Genomic DNA, 14,282 nt, shown 5'->3' with positions numbered 1-14,282 from the left:
GCACTGCAATACACTGAGAACTTCATTATTGATGTTGGCATCTGTACCTGACACCAGCATGAATGTCACAACTCACCCTTTACTATGTCTCTGACTTACACCCAGCTCACATACTAACACTAAGAAAAGACTCAGAACTATCCTCTCCATGAGGTATCAAACAACCTGGGGTTAAGCAGAATACTTTAGGGAAATTCCTTATATGCTTTAGCTCCACACAATACAAACTGTTCTGTGGTCAGGTGCTGAGGTCAAATTCACTACCTAGCCAAACAAAAGGAGCTTTGAAACACCCAATCAGGAGTATAAATGGCAGCCTCTGAGCTGATCCTAGAACATAACATGTTGCTTTCCATAATGGTTTACCACTGATTTTTCCAATTCTCATCTGTGTGCAAAAGGCAACAAAGAATTTCATATTTAAGTCAGTCTTCCTCAACATTCTGAATGCAAAACTTGCCAAGGTCTGTCTTGATAGTTAAATATGTGCTCCTTTCCAGCTTCTAACCAGTCTCTTACTACATTTTCAATTAACTTAAAAGAATTAAGCTTATCCTTTATGATTATTCTAACTACAGCACAGACCTGGAAAAGCAAACACAATTTTCACTCCTTTAAACATCATATTTCCCTTAATTTTTACGTGCAACAAGTCTTCGTTACCAGCAGAATGTTTCACTTCCACTTTTCATTTTAGTTGCGTACATCAACAAAATTTTGAAGAAGGCAAACTGAACTAGACATAATTCAAGAAACATTTCTACAGTCAGCTTCCAGAGCACACACAAGACCAGACAGTCTCACTTCAAGTATCTACAATCATATAAGAAGCAGTGAAACAATTCTTCACTTTCCAATAACCTTTATAAACCTTTGGGGGCAGGGCACATGGTGGACTAAATAAAAAAATACAAGAGACCACAAAGTCTGAGAAGTTAGTTATGTTCCCTCAGTATCCTACAAATAAGAATGGCCTGGTAGTAACTACAGAGCAAATGCTTATTTCTGAACTAATTTGGATGAATAATCTTCAAAAATTAGTTGACCAACCTGCAAAATCGTCACTATCACCTAAAACCTTGCAGCTGCCTAAAATCTGCACTCACAATCAGACCTGAAGGCAAAAGACCAAAGACAGCAAGCCACGATATGTGATCTTTAAGCAGTGACACTATTACTGAACTCTGAAAACTCTGTATATTCAGTTGGTATGCTTATTCTCTGCCTGAAGTCTTCTCAAACACTTCACAGAACCTAAAAACACAGTAGCAAACAACAAATTATCAGAATTAAAGAAGCACTTCTTAAGACATTTCTACTAAAGCATAAAGAACATCTATTCAAATGAACAATCAACTATTACATTCCTATTAAAAGAATAAAAACAATAATTTGGACAACAAGGCAATGCTGTCTTGTTCTTTGGCTTCTATACAAATGTTAATGTGCTGCTGACAGCCTTTTGAGTACAGAAAACTAAGTATGAACTAAGTAAGAAAATCAAAACCAAAAAAGTCATTGTGATTTTGCTAATTTCTGCCAGGAAAGAAATTTCAGTGTTAGGAGACTGCGAACCAATACAAATCAACAGCAGAAACACAGTTCAGTAAAATCAATTTTAAAAGTAAGTCAATGCCAGCAAAAATTTTGCTAGTCCTCAAACTGAAAACCCCAAATTAGTTACACCTCCCAAAACCTAAGCACCTAAATTATGATGCAGCTTACTGCAACATTATGACATTCTCCTCTAAGTACTCTAACCCTTATTCCTTCTACTTTAGCAATAACCTTAAACATTTGCACAAAAAGAAAAATCATGGAAATGGCAACTATACTGTCAAATTGTTTTGTCTCAAACAACACAATCATACCTGTAATTTCACAGAAGATTAGCAAAAACATATGAAATAGCCACTCTTACTCCAAGGTGTCCACCCAACTCAATCTTGCCAAGAACTATCTAGCAGCAAATGATGCAGTACACAGGGTGATAGCAACAACAATTTTTCCCCCAAACAACACATTTTTCTTTAACAAAACAGTCCACTGTAATGAGATTTCTAGCTCAACTGTACCTCTTCATGCAGACATGTTCTCCCATTTCACCCTAGAAACTGGGAAGCAGGGCAGGGATATTTCTATTTTCAAACATTCTGCTGATTTTACAATTAATGCCTCCGAGTCTTACAGCATGAAAATAGGTACTTGTTTTCTTATAGTAGCCTGCTTTATAGTGCTCATTATTTCAAAAAAGGCCTACCACACCCTTGCTACCTCCCTCCTAAGACTTGAAACCCATTTGGCCATCACAGTGCTTTTCCATCCCGCCCTCCCTCCACCTTCTGGGCCTTCCTTGCTTCCAGCCCAGTGTTCACCCAACCTTTGCTTAGCTAATTGCAGTGTATTATTCCAGCAACAACTGAACTGCTCAGCATGAGGAAGAAGACATGCTGAAGGCCTAAACTGTAGCTGCCTTTAGCTTCTGAGGAACAATGGCCACAGGGCAAGTCCTTTACCACCAAGGACTCCTACTAGCTTATCTTACACAAAAATATGTATATAAAAGCACTGGCAAGTTTGATTCAAGTATCTTAGCTCAGCTGGTTAGAGCATGGCTCTAGTAACACCAAGGATGTGGGTTTAGTCACAGTATGGGTCATTTACTTAGGGGCAGGGACTCTATGATCCCTCCAGATCCCTTCTAACTCAGAATATTCTTTGTGTTTCTGTGTATTTTCTAGTTTAACATATCCTTTCAAGAGACAATTGATTTCTCAGTATTCATAATTTGTAGTATTTCTTCCTGACCAACACCCAGGCTTTTTCCAAAGAACAATCCACAATTACTTCCAAAAATCTCAAGTATAACAGCTAATCAGAGATCCATTTAATCAGTTAAATCAACCCAAGAATACACTGAATGGTACAAAAGCACTCATTAAAGTAAACTCCCTCCTCTTTTCTCTCCCTGAACTCCTCTTTTGCCTGTCAACACCACGACCTCATCACTCTGCCACACAGCATCATGAAATACTTTCAGAGACCTGTGCAAGCAACAGCAGCTTAGACTGAGTCCCAGTTCATCCCCCCACTCCACTCCAAGCTCCCAGTCATTTCTGATGCTCCATTTGTAACCATCTAGAACTGTGAAGATGCATCCTTTTCCTTCCCAGTAGGACAACACAGCACCTGGGATTGTTACAGCTGTTTTGTGATTTCTGAAACCTGATCACAGAGCAGGCTGCACACAGAGCTCCCACTCTGCTGGAATAAGGAACTCTTACCACTTGTCAACATCAAGAGAAGTTTGAGCCTTGACTGCTGTTCATGAGGCAACATAAAACAAACTTCCGAGTGCTTCAGAGACAAAAGAATAACACATCACAGATGCACAGTTTCTTAGGATGCTTACTTAATAAACAAAACAAACTAGTTTTACTTGGGTTCTTTTATAAAAGTAAAGTAGTCAACTGGATGCATTTAGAGTTCTGATAGGTGGGGATTTTAGCTTACAAACATCTACAGCCAAATCAGAATGGGACATGTTCTTATTATCCTGTATTAATAAAATCTCATTTCATCAGTTTCACTTAATAGAAGTAAATAATTATGCCTGCCAAGCCATTTTAATTTTGAGATACAAACTCTCTTACAATAACTCAACAGGCACAAAACAAATTAACTCCCAAAACAAAAGTTTCATTCCCAACCATCCATTTTTCTGCAAGCAAAGTTACTATCATCTACAATAACTAATCTCTTTAAGGAGCCCTACTAAAATCACAGCTCTACTGCTAATCTAAAAGCTTCCCCAAGTGCTATGGATAGCCAAAGTACTTCCTTGTCAATTTTGAATGTCATTTTTCAGATCCACAGTTGGTAACATCTGGGTAAAATGTTGCTTTTTTTAAGTTAAGTCTCCCCTACCCACTTTTCTCAATTGCTATTTACTTTGCACGTGTAGGCTTCCACTAAAATGGCTAATAAGCATTTCCCCCAACACTTTTATCCCCTCACAAGATGCTGTTGTGCAGCTGTGCACTGAACTGAAGCAAAGACCTGATCCTGATGAAAAACCCCAGCTTTCAGCTCAATCAGTTGCCCCAGGCAGACACCTGCAGACAGGATAAGAGAGCAGTGAGAGCACCCAGAACAGGCAGGGAGGCAGAGAAAGCAGCGAGCACACAGGAGGAGCAGCGCCTCCTGCAGAAAGAGCCCATTTCAAGGGCAAGGTGAAGCAGCCACAAGGCCAACCAACATCCCCTACAGCAGCACAGCTCCAGGTCCCCAGCCCTGCCACTCTAAAACCAGTCAGCAGCAGCGGAGCTTCACAGGACCAAAACCAAAACATCTCTTTACTTTAAATGCAGTCTTGGAGTGCAATCCCAATGAATACACTCATACACTCAAGTCAATGGAATCCTTTGCAGTGGCTCTTATCTGTATTTTAGACTGACATTTTAGTGTGCTGCTTCCAAAGTAACTAGAATACCTCCTACAGCACAGATAGTTTCAGTAAATATATTCAGGGAACATGAACCAGGTATCAACAAGAGACTGAGGCAGCCAGGTTCCATAAAAATACTGGCAAAGTTAAGCTTTTCAAATAAAAAACTAAAAATACACTCTGGGAAAAACAGAACTGTCTCTATACATTTCATTTGCAACTAAAATCCACCAGTAGGAAAGGATATAAATATATTTTTCCTTCCTGACACTTAACAATATAAATTTTGGAACTATATGATATTATATAATCTAAATTTCATATTTAGCAAAACAGTAAAAAGTACTTGGCACTAAAAAAAAGCAATTTCATTTTCACTTCAAAACAATTTTCAATACTTCAAGCAATGAAAACAACTGAAGCCAGCAGTATTTTCATATAGACATACAATGTTACAGCAAGAAGTTACCTTGCAACCTTCTATATATAGCAATCTAGAATTAAAACTATGCTAGAAGGGAGACTCCTACTCAGAATAACTACCTTTTATATTTGCTTAAAAATCATCACAGAACACCTGATTTGCATATGCTTTTTATTTGTTAACAGTATAGTACTTCTTGTTTGTTGTTCTTCAAATGAAAATACTGTGTAACACTTCAAAATGAGGAAAAACTAATCAAGCTTGTCATTTCCAGACTACTACAGAGAAAATATTCTTTTTATATGCTTTGATCTAAGCACAAAAACAGAAGACTCATCTACTTAATGCATCTAGTGAGGGCAGGAGGGAGGAATGCATTTCAAGTAAAGCCTGTGGCTCGGACAAAAGAAAATTCAGACTGACAAAAGTTATTAGTCAAAGCTTGTATTTCCCCACCAAAGCTCACTGAACATACTTCTGTATGAAAACTGAGTATATCTTAAAAATAATCACTTATTGAGCCATTCACTCATTTGTCAAGGCTACATATAATTTAAAAAAAACAACCAAACAAAACAAATCAAAACAAAAACAAATTTTAAAAACAAAAAACACACCATTCAGGAGATATTCTTGACAAATATCCAGGGAAGCAACAAGGAGTTATTTACTATTAAAAATAAAATAACATTTTTGTGAAAATTTCTTTTCTAAATAACATATTTAACTTGCAGGAAACTGAATTTAAGTAATTCAGTTCACAGAGCCACTAGATGGAACTGAGAAAAACTGTTCCTTTATGTGTTTAACACTTGTTTAATAACTGCATACAATTAACCCCTTCCTTTACTCTAAACTACAAAGTGAGAAGGAGCATTCAGACCCCACTTTCACCAAGTTTCCCCTTTTAAGGAGAAAGTACACAGAGCCTAGAAAACCAAAACATCTTAAGCAAATTTTTATTCAAGACAACCTTGCTTAAACTAATACTCTATCAGAAAGTTTGTTTGCTTTTAAACACAGCTTTAAATAGGTTAAGGTAACCTACTGTTTTTAGTAAACAACTCAGTTCTTGAGGCTGAGAACATGACAATTTCTTACAAATGAACATTAACTACAGAAACACAGCACACACAAAAAATAAATCAGGTATTAAAATTTTAGCTGGAGACAGTACCAGAAGGCTGGGCTGCTGACAATTTTTAAATTATTTATGATGCATAAGAAAAGGTAGGAAACAGAAACTGTTGCCTAGAGGCAAAGGATCAAAGCTATCTTTGCATTGCTATAAATTCTGAGCTACTGCAGAAGTTAAGCTTAACACAATCCAGCAACAATTCCAATTGTTGACTCAACAACAATTCCAATTTACACAAGTTTCTGTGGTGCTGCTTGTGGTTTGCAGTACAAGCTGCAGTAACTCAGTGATGGTTCCCTTCCCATCTCAACACCCAGGAATCACTGAAGATTCACCTGCAGGAACAGAACACTGCCTGCATGGAGAGAAAATCTCCTGATATAAAAACCTTGGCCAGACACCACAGGAATGAGATCAAAAAGGTCAGTGGCTCTTACCTCTTAATTTGAATTCTGTTGAAATGAATGAGTCAACAGTTCTGAGTGCTGTGAGCTCTTAATTCTGAATTGTACTGACAAGCACATTATCTTCGATTTCCAAGATGAATTTTAGTTAAAATTCTACATCTCATTATACAGATTTAAAGACGCCTGCCTCTACCAGGTCTCTGAAAAATGCCAGGGATTTTTTGGATTTGAAGGAAAATGAGCAAGATAAAGAATAAAGGGGCAGGGGGAGGAAAGGTATAAATAAACTCCCTTCAGTTAAGTTTGAATTGCTCAGAGAAATCAAGTGAACAAGGGCAAATTTTCTGACAATCACCACATTCTGTTTGTGCTGATTCTAAATTCTAACAACACATTATAATTTTATTCACCCCTCCTCTTTCAGATATGCAGTTTCCATAGGAACTGGCACTACTTAGTAGTAACCAAAGGCAGAATAACACTAACTTATGTAATAACTTGAAACTTACCTTGGTTTCTAAAATAGGGTATATGCTTCTTTTAGAACAACAAACTGTGTGTTTATTAATTTTTTACCCATTCCCTATGTGGTCAAGATAAATATCTCAAGTTTCTGTATTTCAAAAAGCCAGTTTCACAGACAGGTTGTAACAGACTAATCCCAATTAAGTCTTCTCATATATCAGGATTTCTGCAGTAAATTAGTCAGCACTTATGTAAAACAATAAACTTTTGACTTTTGAAGCGTCTTTGACCATGCACTAATAATTTTTTTTAAAAAATAAAAGAAAACACTAGTAATTTTCTTAGCTTCCTCACATCACAGCTCTTTACTATGCATTCTTCTTCCTAAATATTGATTGAGAATCAACACTAAACACAAAAAAGATGTAAAGATGTCCAAGCTAGAGAACACTACCTAAAAATCAATTAGAAGACTATCAAACTGCTTTCTTCATGCAAATGGTAAAAAAACCCAGTATTTTTAGGTGATTTTCATAGTTGTAGTATCATCATAGGAAATCTTATCAAGATAACTGCTCCTGTCACTGGGCACAGTCCCCTTTTGACAAACACACGGCAGCTCTGACAGATCAGCATCCCTGGAGTCAGGCAGAAGAAAATGAGTCATGCCCAGGCTGCGTGGGCCCAGCTTTGCAGAATCGGGTAGGAGGTCCTCAGAAAAGCAGAGCAGTCTTCAGAAAGCTCACAGCTGAAAGGGCAACACAAAATCCTGCTGCTGGAGAGATGACAGAGCTCCAGCATTCCAGGGAGCAACACTGGGGGTATTAAAAAAGGGTCTGCTACATACTACTACTCTAACACAAGAAAAAAATACCAGCTAAATAACCTGACTAAATCAAAACACTCAGAATGAATCCTCAGAAGAGGTGAAGGAACATCCTCACAGGGCACCAGAAGGTGCAGAACACACTGGCAGAAGCACTGAAGAGTTACAATCAAAACACTGGAAGGCTGTAAGGCAAAAAAACTCAGCTAAGGGCAAAGGAAGTTACAAGTGCTTGCTGTCTAATCTCTGAGTGGGAGTCCAATGTCACTAAGCTACATAAAGGCCAGGATTTTTCCTGGTTAATTGTTTATTAATTATTAATATTTGTTTCAAAACTGTCTACAAATCCAGTCACTCACAGCTTTTTTAACTGTATCTCACAGTTATGACATTGCAACTGCTGACTGAGCTATCAAAACACAGCTCTCTCCTGAATTTCTTCTATTCTTCATCACTAAAAACAAAAAACATGCTAAGAAATTAAAAACTTAATTTAACTGAGAAACTCATTCTATTTCAAAGACAAATGACAGCATTGAGATGCTATCGAAAAGTAAATAGTAGCTTGAAGTCAACACCCTTTAGAGACAGGACTTGAAATTAGTCCTCCCACCAGAAACAAGGAGCTTTTCTAGAGGCAAACTGAAGAAATGGAATTGCAAAAAACAAAACCAAAAAACCCCAAACCTGTAATGCTGAGTCTCCATAGCTAGAGAAATCTACTAGCAATTTACTAAGAAAGCAATGGAAATCTCATAGCTCTCAAACTTTTAGGACAAGTGCATGCCAAACTAGTCATGCAAAAGCATTTCACCACGTGCCGAATTCACCATCCTCTTTGTATTAGCTCACCATACAATGAAGTCTCACACACAACCACCAAATTCCAAACGCATTATTCAAGCCCCAGAAAGGTCACTGATGGGAGTTTCACAGCCACCTTAGTGATAAAACCACGAACAGCTCTGTTCACACTAGGTGCCATCACAGGAAGCAGACCATCCTTGTTCCCCTCTCCTGACACCAGGGTCCTCCCTCTCCTTTGCACTGGAGCTAGGCTGAAAGTAAGTCAGGAAACAGTCTGATAAAAACTCAGTTTTACCTCTTGCCTGTGGTTCTTGTCACATTCCTGCAAGCCAAAGCCACAGACAGTGCTCATCACACCACCAGGGCAAGTCAGGTGGTACAGAGCAGAGAGGAGCATAAAACTCCTTCCCTCCCGCTGGGTTTCCAGCAGTGGGGTGAGCATGACTACTCCTACCAGCTCTCTTCTGGTAACAGTACTGCCTGCATGACCAGCTGAGGTCAATCCAGAGAAAAAAGCCCCACTTAAACAGCCACCCACACTAGAACAGCTTAAGCCAACTCTAGAGTTGCAGCTAAAAACACATTTTCCAGAAACCTTCACTTCTCAAATGCCAAAGCCTGATTAATTTGAAGAGCTCAGAGTGTTAATATGATGGCTAAGTTCCAGAATAAAAATGTAATTAAAAGAAAAATGTTTGAATTACCAAAAAAAAAAAAAAAAAAAGGTTACATTACGTTGCCTATTATTTCTTCAATGCAGTGCTGTAGTTAAAACTGGTCTCAAATATTGTGAGACATAATTAGAGAGAAATTCATTAGCCAAATACAGGTGCAGGATCTCTGTCACACCCAAAGGCAGCCAAACTAATCCATGATCATGGATTAAATTTAAACATGAAAATAATCCAGAATTACAAAGCAACTTAAAATTGGGTGAATATAAAAATGTGGAAACCCAGTGCTATCTTCAAGCTTAGAACAGAAAGTTCCTGAAAACCTTCTACCAAATTAAGCAGTGAACAAGCAGAGCTGGAATGAATAGCAAACAGCCTCATGGTGCTCCCTCCAAGGGAGACACAGTTCTGCTGGTCCAATTTTCATAATCATGACTAAATACCTTCAGGCACAGTCAAGTCACACTACATATTCAGCTGTCATTTAAAAATACCGTGAAAAAGGCACACACATAGGAAAGACAACAGTAATGATAATCTATATACTCATTTAAGTAAATACCTGCATATCTGATAAAATATGGCAAAAACAGAATCATAAGCTCTCCCTCAGTCCTAAAACTCATCACCACACATCCCTTTTCTGTCAAACATCTAGATTATCTTTGCCAGCTTCCTCTCTAAGCCAATAAAAACCTCTGATACTGGGAACCTGTTTAACAATCTACACAATTTGACTGTTATAGGTAAAAACTTTCCAGCCTATATTTAATCTAAATCACACCCACAAAAATTTACTTCCTCTTAACCTACACCCCAATCACAAGAAAGTTAAAAAAAAACCCAGAAAAAAAAGCTTTAAAAAAACTTGCAGTGCTTCCGTGAACCATTTCTTACATATCCATACCACAGCTTTTTCCACCACATCAAAATAATCCAATATTTTAATAAAATAAAAAAAATTTATTCATAGGTTCTCAACCTCTCAAGCCACATGCTTTAATATTCAAACCTAGACACAAAAGTGCAATCAAAAAGGAAATTAAAAGAAAAAAAAAGAAAAAAATAAAAAAACCTTCTGTACTTTAAACTCAATCAACATATCCAAGGATGGCATCTACTTTTGCCAGCTGCATGTTTCTCATTTGGACCAATTAGTGACTAGAAGTCCTGAATTATTTCCTATAGCTCTGCTTCCCAAGCATCTCTATCTAAGCATCCCATAGCCTCTTCCTAGCACAGCATTTTATGTGCATCAACTTTTTATCTTCTGGATTGTACTTCTCAAACCAGTCAAATTAGTGAATTAAGAGTTTGTTCTGTTGTTCTCCAGACAAGTGTTAATATTCTCTCCTAACTCAGCATCATATTTGCAACTTTCACCTTTTAGGAAAATGATAGATAATATAACTAAAATCACCCCTTGAAAAAGCCATCTGTTTTTTTCCAAATGCTCAAGAGTTCTTCCAGCTTTGCAAAAAATAACTTAAAACTATTTGAGAGTTAGTTAGATAGGCAAACAACCTCCATGACAAATTTAAACATGTATTTATTATATGTGGATGAACACAGAACTATGTTGAAACCTCCTAAAATTTAAAACGGTTTGTAAGATGGCTTTTAAGCATATGTATTTTCCAGACGATATTGTCATGTAACACAATAAATCCCCTTAGAGCATGTTAGATTTCTCAAATAATTGTATTTCTTCTTCACCAGTCACTACAAAGTGGAAGAGAACACCACTGATAGGCATCTCAGTACCTTTACAGTCCATAAAACATTAAAAAAATTTGGTTTTTTCCATACAGACTGGCACATCAAAATTGATTAAGCACAAAATGTAGACAGCATCAGCAGTATTCATAGTAAGAACTGCTTAACACCACCTACAACCAGATCAATCACAATCAAAAAGCAGAAAGAGCTGTTCTGATACAGCACTTCCACAACACCCCTGGGAGGTACAACTGCTGCTCCACAGACTGCGGATGTTCCAGCTTCCTTCGGTTCATCCTGCAAGCCAACAGTCTGGACAATTCACGCTGCAGGAATGTCACGTCCCCCGCTAGATCACGTAGCCTTGCATCTCTACCTTGGAGTTATGTCATGACTACTGCTGAAGTTTCATTAATTCTAACTAAAATTCATGTCCTCAAGGTGTTGGGCAGAGAAGAAACCTAGGTGTGTGTCATCAGCTGAAGTTCAACACTTTCCGTTCAGGGTGTCAATAATATTCCAAACAACATTACAAGTTTTTCTCTGAGAAACGCACACTACTTTGACTCTGAAGGGATATGGGTTCTTCTTGTTTCGTCCACCTTCCAAGTTCTTCCTTTCAATTACAGAGCTTTTTGAAAAGCACATTATGAGACTGGACAAACTTCTAAATGTTTCCGAGAATTTCCTAACATACAAATCCCATTTTGCTAAGTGAACTGTCTAGAGGCAGTAAAGCTTCCTCCTGCTCATTACAACATAGATTCAGCATACGTATAAGCAATTCAGAGCAATCAAAGCCTGACGAAATTATATTATTTCAAATGTTTCAGCCGAACCGCTGGTTTAATTGCAGGCATTCCCAACTGCCCTAAGTACGGTAATGTGACTTTTCTTTAAAGAATTAAGCGAAGGCTGTAATGCTTCCCCTTTCTCTGAGAACTAAACCCCCCTGGGGGCAGGGATGGCCACTGTGCCTTGCAGGAGCCGAGCAGCGACACAGCGGGACCGGCGCGCTGCCCGTGCCGGCTCCGGGCCGTGCGGGGTGCGGCGCCGGGGCGGGCGCGCTCCGCCGCGGCTGGCGGCGCCCCGGACACCGGCACGGGCGGCACCGCGGGAGCCGACACGGAAGCGGCGGCTCCGGATCTCAACAATATCGCTATTCAACAGGATCCTGCACACATCCTGCGGCGGGCTGCTTCCCGGGAAGGGCCGCGCCGGGCAGTACCGCAGTGCCGCCGCCGCAGCCGGACCCCCTGCAGACCGGCCCGGCGCCCTCTGCAGAGCCGCACCGCGCCCGGCCCCGCGGCGGCGGGAGGCGGCTCGGAGGCGCCCGGGAGAGCGGCGTCCCACCCCTGTACCGAGAGCCGCCCGCCGGCGGGACGCGCGGGGGCCGTTACCTGTCACCGGCTCCGCCGCAGAGCCGGCCGCGCCGCACCGTCCTCCCCGCCGGCCGCCGCCGCCGTCCGCAGCCTCGAGCTCGCACCCCGCGCCAGCGGCGGCGGGCAGGAGCAGCCCCAGCAGGAGCAGGCAGGTCGGCACCGGCCGTACGCCCGGCCCTCGGAGCCCGCTCATCAGTACCGGCGCTGCCGCGGAGCGAAGGCAGGAACACAAGGACGGAAGGAGGGAACGCAGGGCTGGAGCTCCGCGCTGCGCCGCTGCCGCTCCGGCGGCACCAACCCGCTCCGCTCCGCGACGGCCCCGCGCCGCCTCCCGCCGCTTCCGGCGGCCCCCGCGCCGCCGGGCGACACGTCACCGCGCGGTGACGTCACCGGGGAGGGGGCGGCAGCGGCGCGCGGCCGCGGTCCCGCTGCCCGGACAGCGCGGCCCGGACGGGACCGGACCGGAGAGGACGGGACAGGACCGGCGGCAGCCGCAGGTGCCTGCATGGCCGGGCTCCGGGGCACTCCTGTCGGGGTGCGGGGTCCCGCCCGGCTCCCCACCAGCCCGCGCCGGGACCCGCGGAGCGCCGGCACCCCCGCGTCGCCCGGCGTGTCCCGGAACCCCTCCCATCCAGACCGGCTGGGCCGGACCCGGGAAAGGCACAAGGTGAAAATAAGATGTTTTAGCTACAGGGCAAAACCTTGGACTTTGTTAAACTTGCCCTTATCGCACTGCCAGGGCACACACCTGAGGAGAGCTGCCTGAAGTTCAGGTTCGGGTGTACTACAACACTCTCAAAACATCGACAAAACAAGAAAAGGAGGAGTCTCAAATCTGATCTCACACAACTGAAACCAGGAGAACTAAGTCTTCACAAAGATTCAACCGTGATTTCATTGTGCTTAAAATCTTTACCAAAAAACCCCACTTTTGCTGCTGATGTTTCCATCAAGCCACTGAATGGCAGTAAAGCCTGTGCTTTGTCCTGTCCAAACCTGCAGGACTTTACAGCATTCTGTTTAGAGCCATTTAACGAGAATAACAGAGTCTTTAAAGACCAGATTCAATCTACTATCTTAGATACACAGTACGTGAGAAAAAAAATGCAACACAGGTGCTAAAAGCTATATAAACATTACATTTTCTATTAACTATTGCAATTACCTAAGAAATAACAGAAGAGGGGTTGAAAGAGCCTTGAGAAAAGCCTTTGCCTGCTATGTAGACCTTGCAGGAGACAGGAGCACGAAATGGAGTTGTACAGGCTGCTTCTGTGGGTCAGCAAAATCTGGAAAGCTAAGTCTGAAATCATTACAGTACTATTAAATGCAGCAGGAAACAATTTCTCTACTAATACAGTTGGCATGCAAACTCCATCCCAGTTGAAACATATTTTTATGGGGAAAAAATACCAAAACTTAAAAGTAATCATATAGCATATAAAGATTTGGAAAATGTGTTCTAAAGCTAATGAACTCTGATTGAATTGTGAAGTCTGTGCATGGCGTTACCATTTCTGCTGGTGAATACAACAGCTTTTAAAGACCAACAGTATCTGACCAGATCTTGTGCAAAGAGAACAATGAAAAGCCTGTATCTTAAGAAAGCTTGTTCAGTGTTGTTTAACTTTTGGGAGGGGAGCTGGAGCAGAGTAAATTTCCCAGATGGAAACAAAGAAACCAGCTGTTAATTTAATTTATTAGTTAATGTTATATTACAAAGAGAGAGGAATGCATAAAGGGCACATGAAAGAGGCAAGTTTCCTGAGCAAGTGTGAATTGTTTTAACTGAGAGTTAGTGAAGTCAAAAGACCCAGACTGCACAAGCACTGTAAAGAAAAGCCTATTCTGCATCAGAATAGCTGTGAGATGGGGACGCTCCAATAAAAACGATGTGGGCCTAAAATAATAAATGATCCTTAATAAAAGTCCTCTTTCAGTATTGATTCATTCTCACCTCCTGCTTTTAACTTCAAGTCCCCAAATTATCAAG

General features: G+C 41.0%; 1 protein-coding gene across 2 annotated transcripts in view; it reads right to left on the bottom strand.

Moving 5' to 3' along the window:
• STIM2 (stromal interaction molecule 2) overlaps positions 1 to 12,607 on the bottom strand; it is a 70,015-nt gene extending 57,408 nt beyond the window's left edge. For both annotated transcript variants that reach the window (XM_064711914.1, XM_064711915.1), the window contains exon 1: positions 12,308 to 12,607. In XM_064711914.1, the coding sequence (XP_064567984.1) occupies positions 12,308 to 12,482 (175 nt within the window). In that variant the 5' untranslated portion in view covers positions 12,483 to 12,607. The remainder of the gene's footprint in view (positions 1 to 12,307) is intronic.
• Between the last annotated feature and the right edge of the window lie 1,675 nt (positions 12,608 to 14,282).

Source organism: Zonotrichia leucophrys, chromosome 4 (genome assembly GCF_028769735.1).
Source record: "Zonotrichia leucophrys gambelii isolate GWCS_2022_RI chromosome 4, RI_Zleu_2.0, whole genome shotgun sequence".
NCBI lineage: Eukaryota > Metazoa > Chordata > Aves > Passeriformes > Passerellidae > Zonotrichia > Zonotrichia leucophrys.
This window is presented reverse-complemented; position numbering and strand designations above follow the sequence as displayed.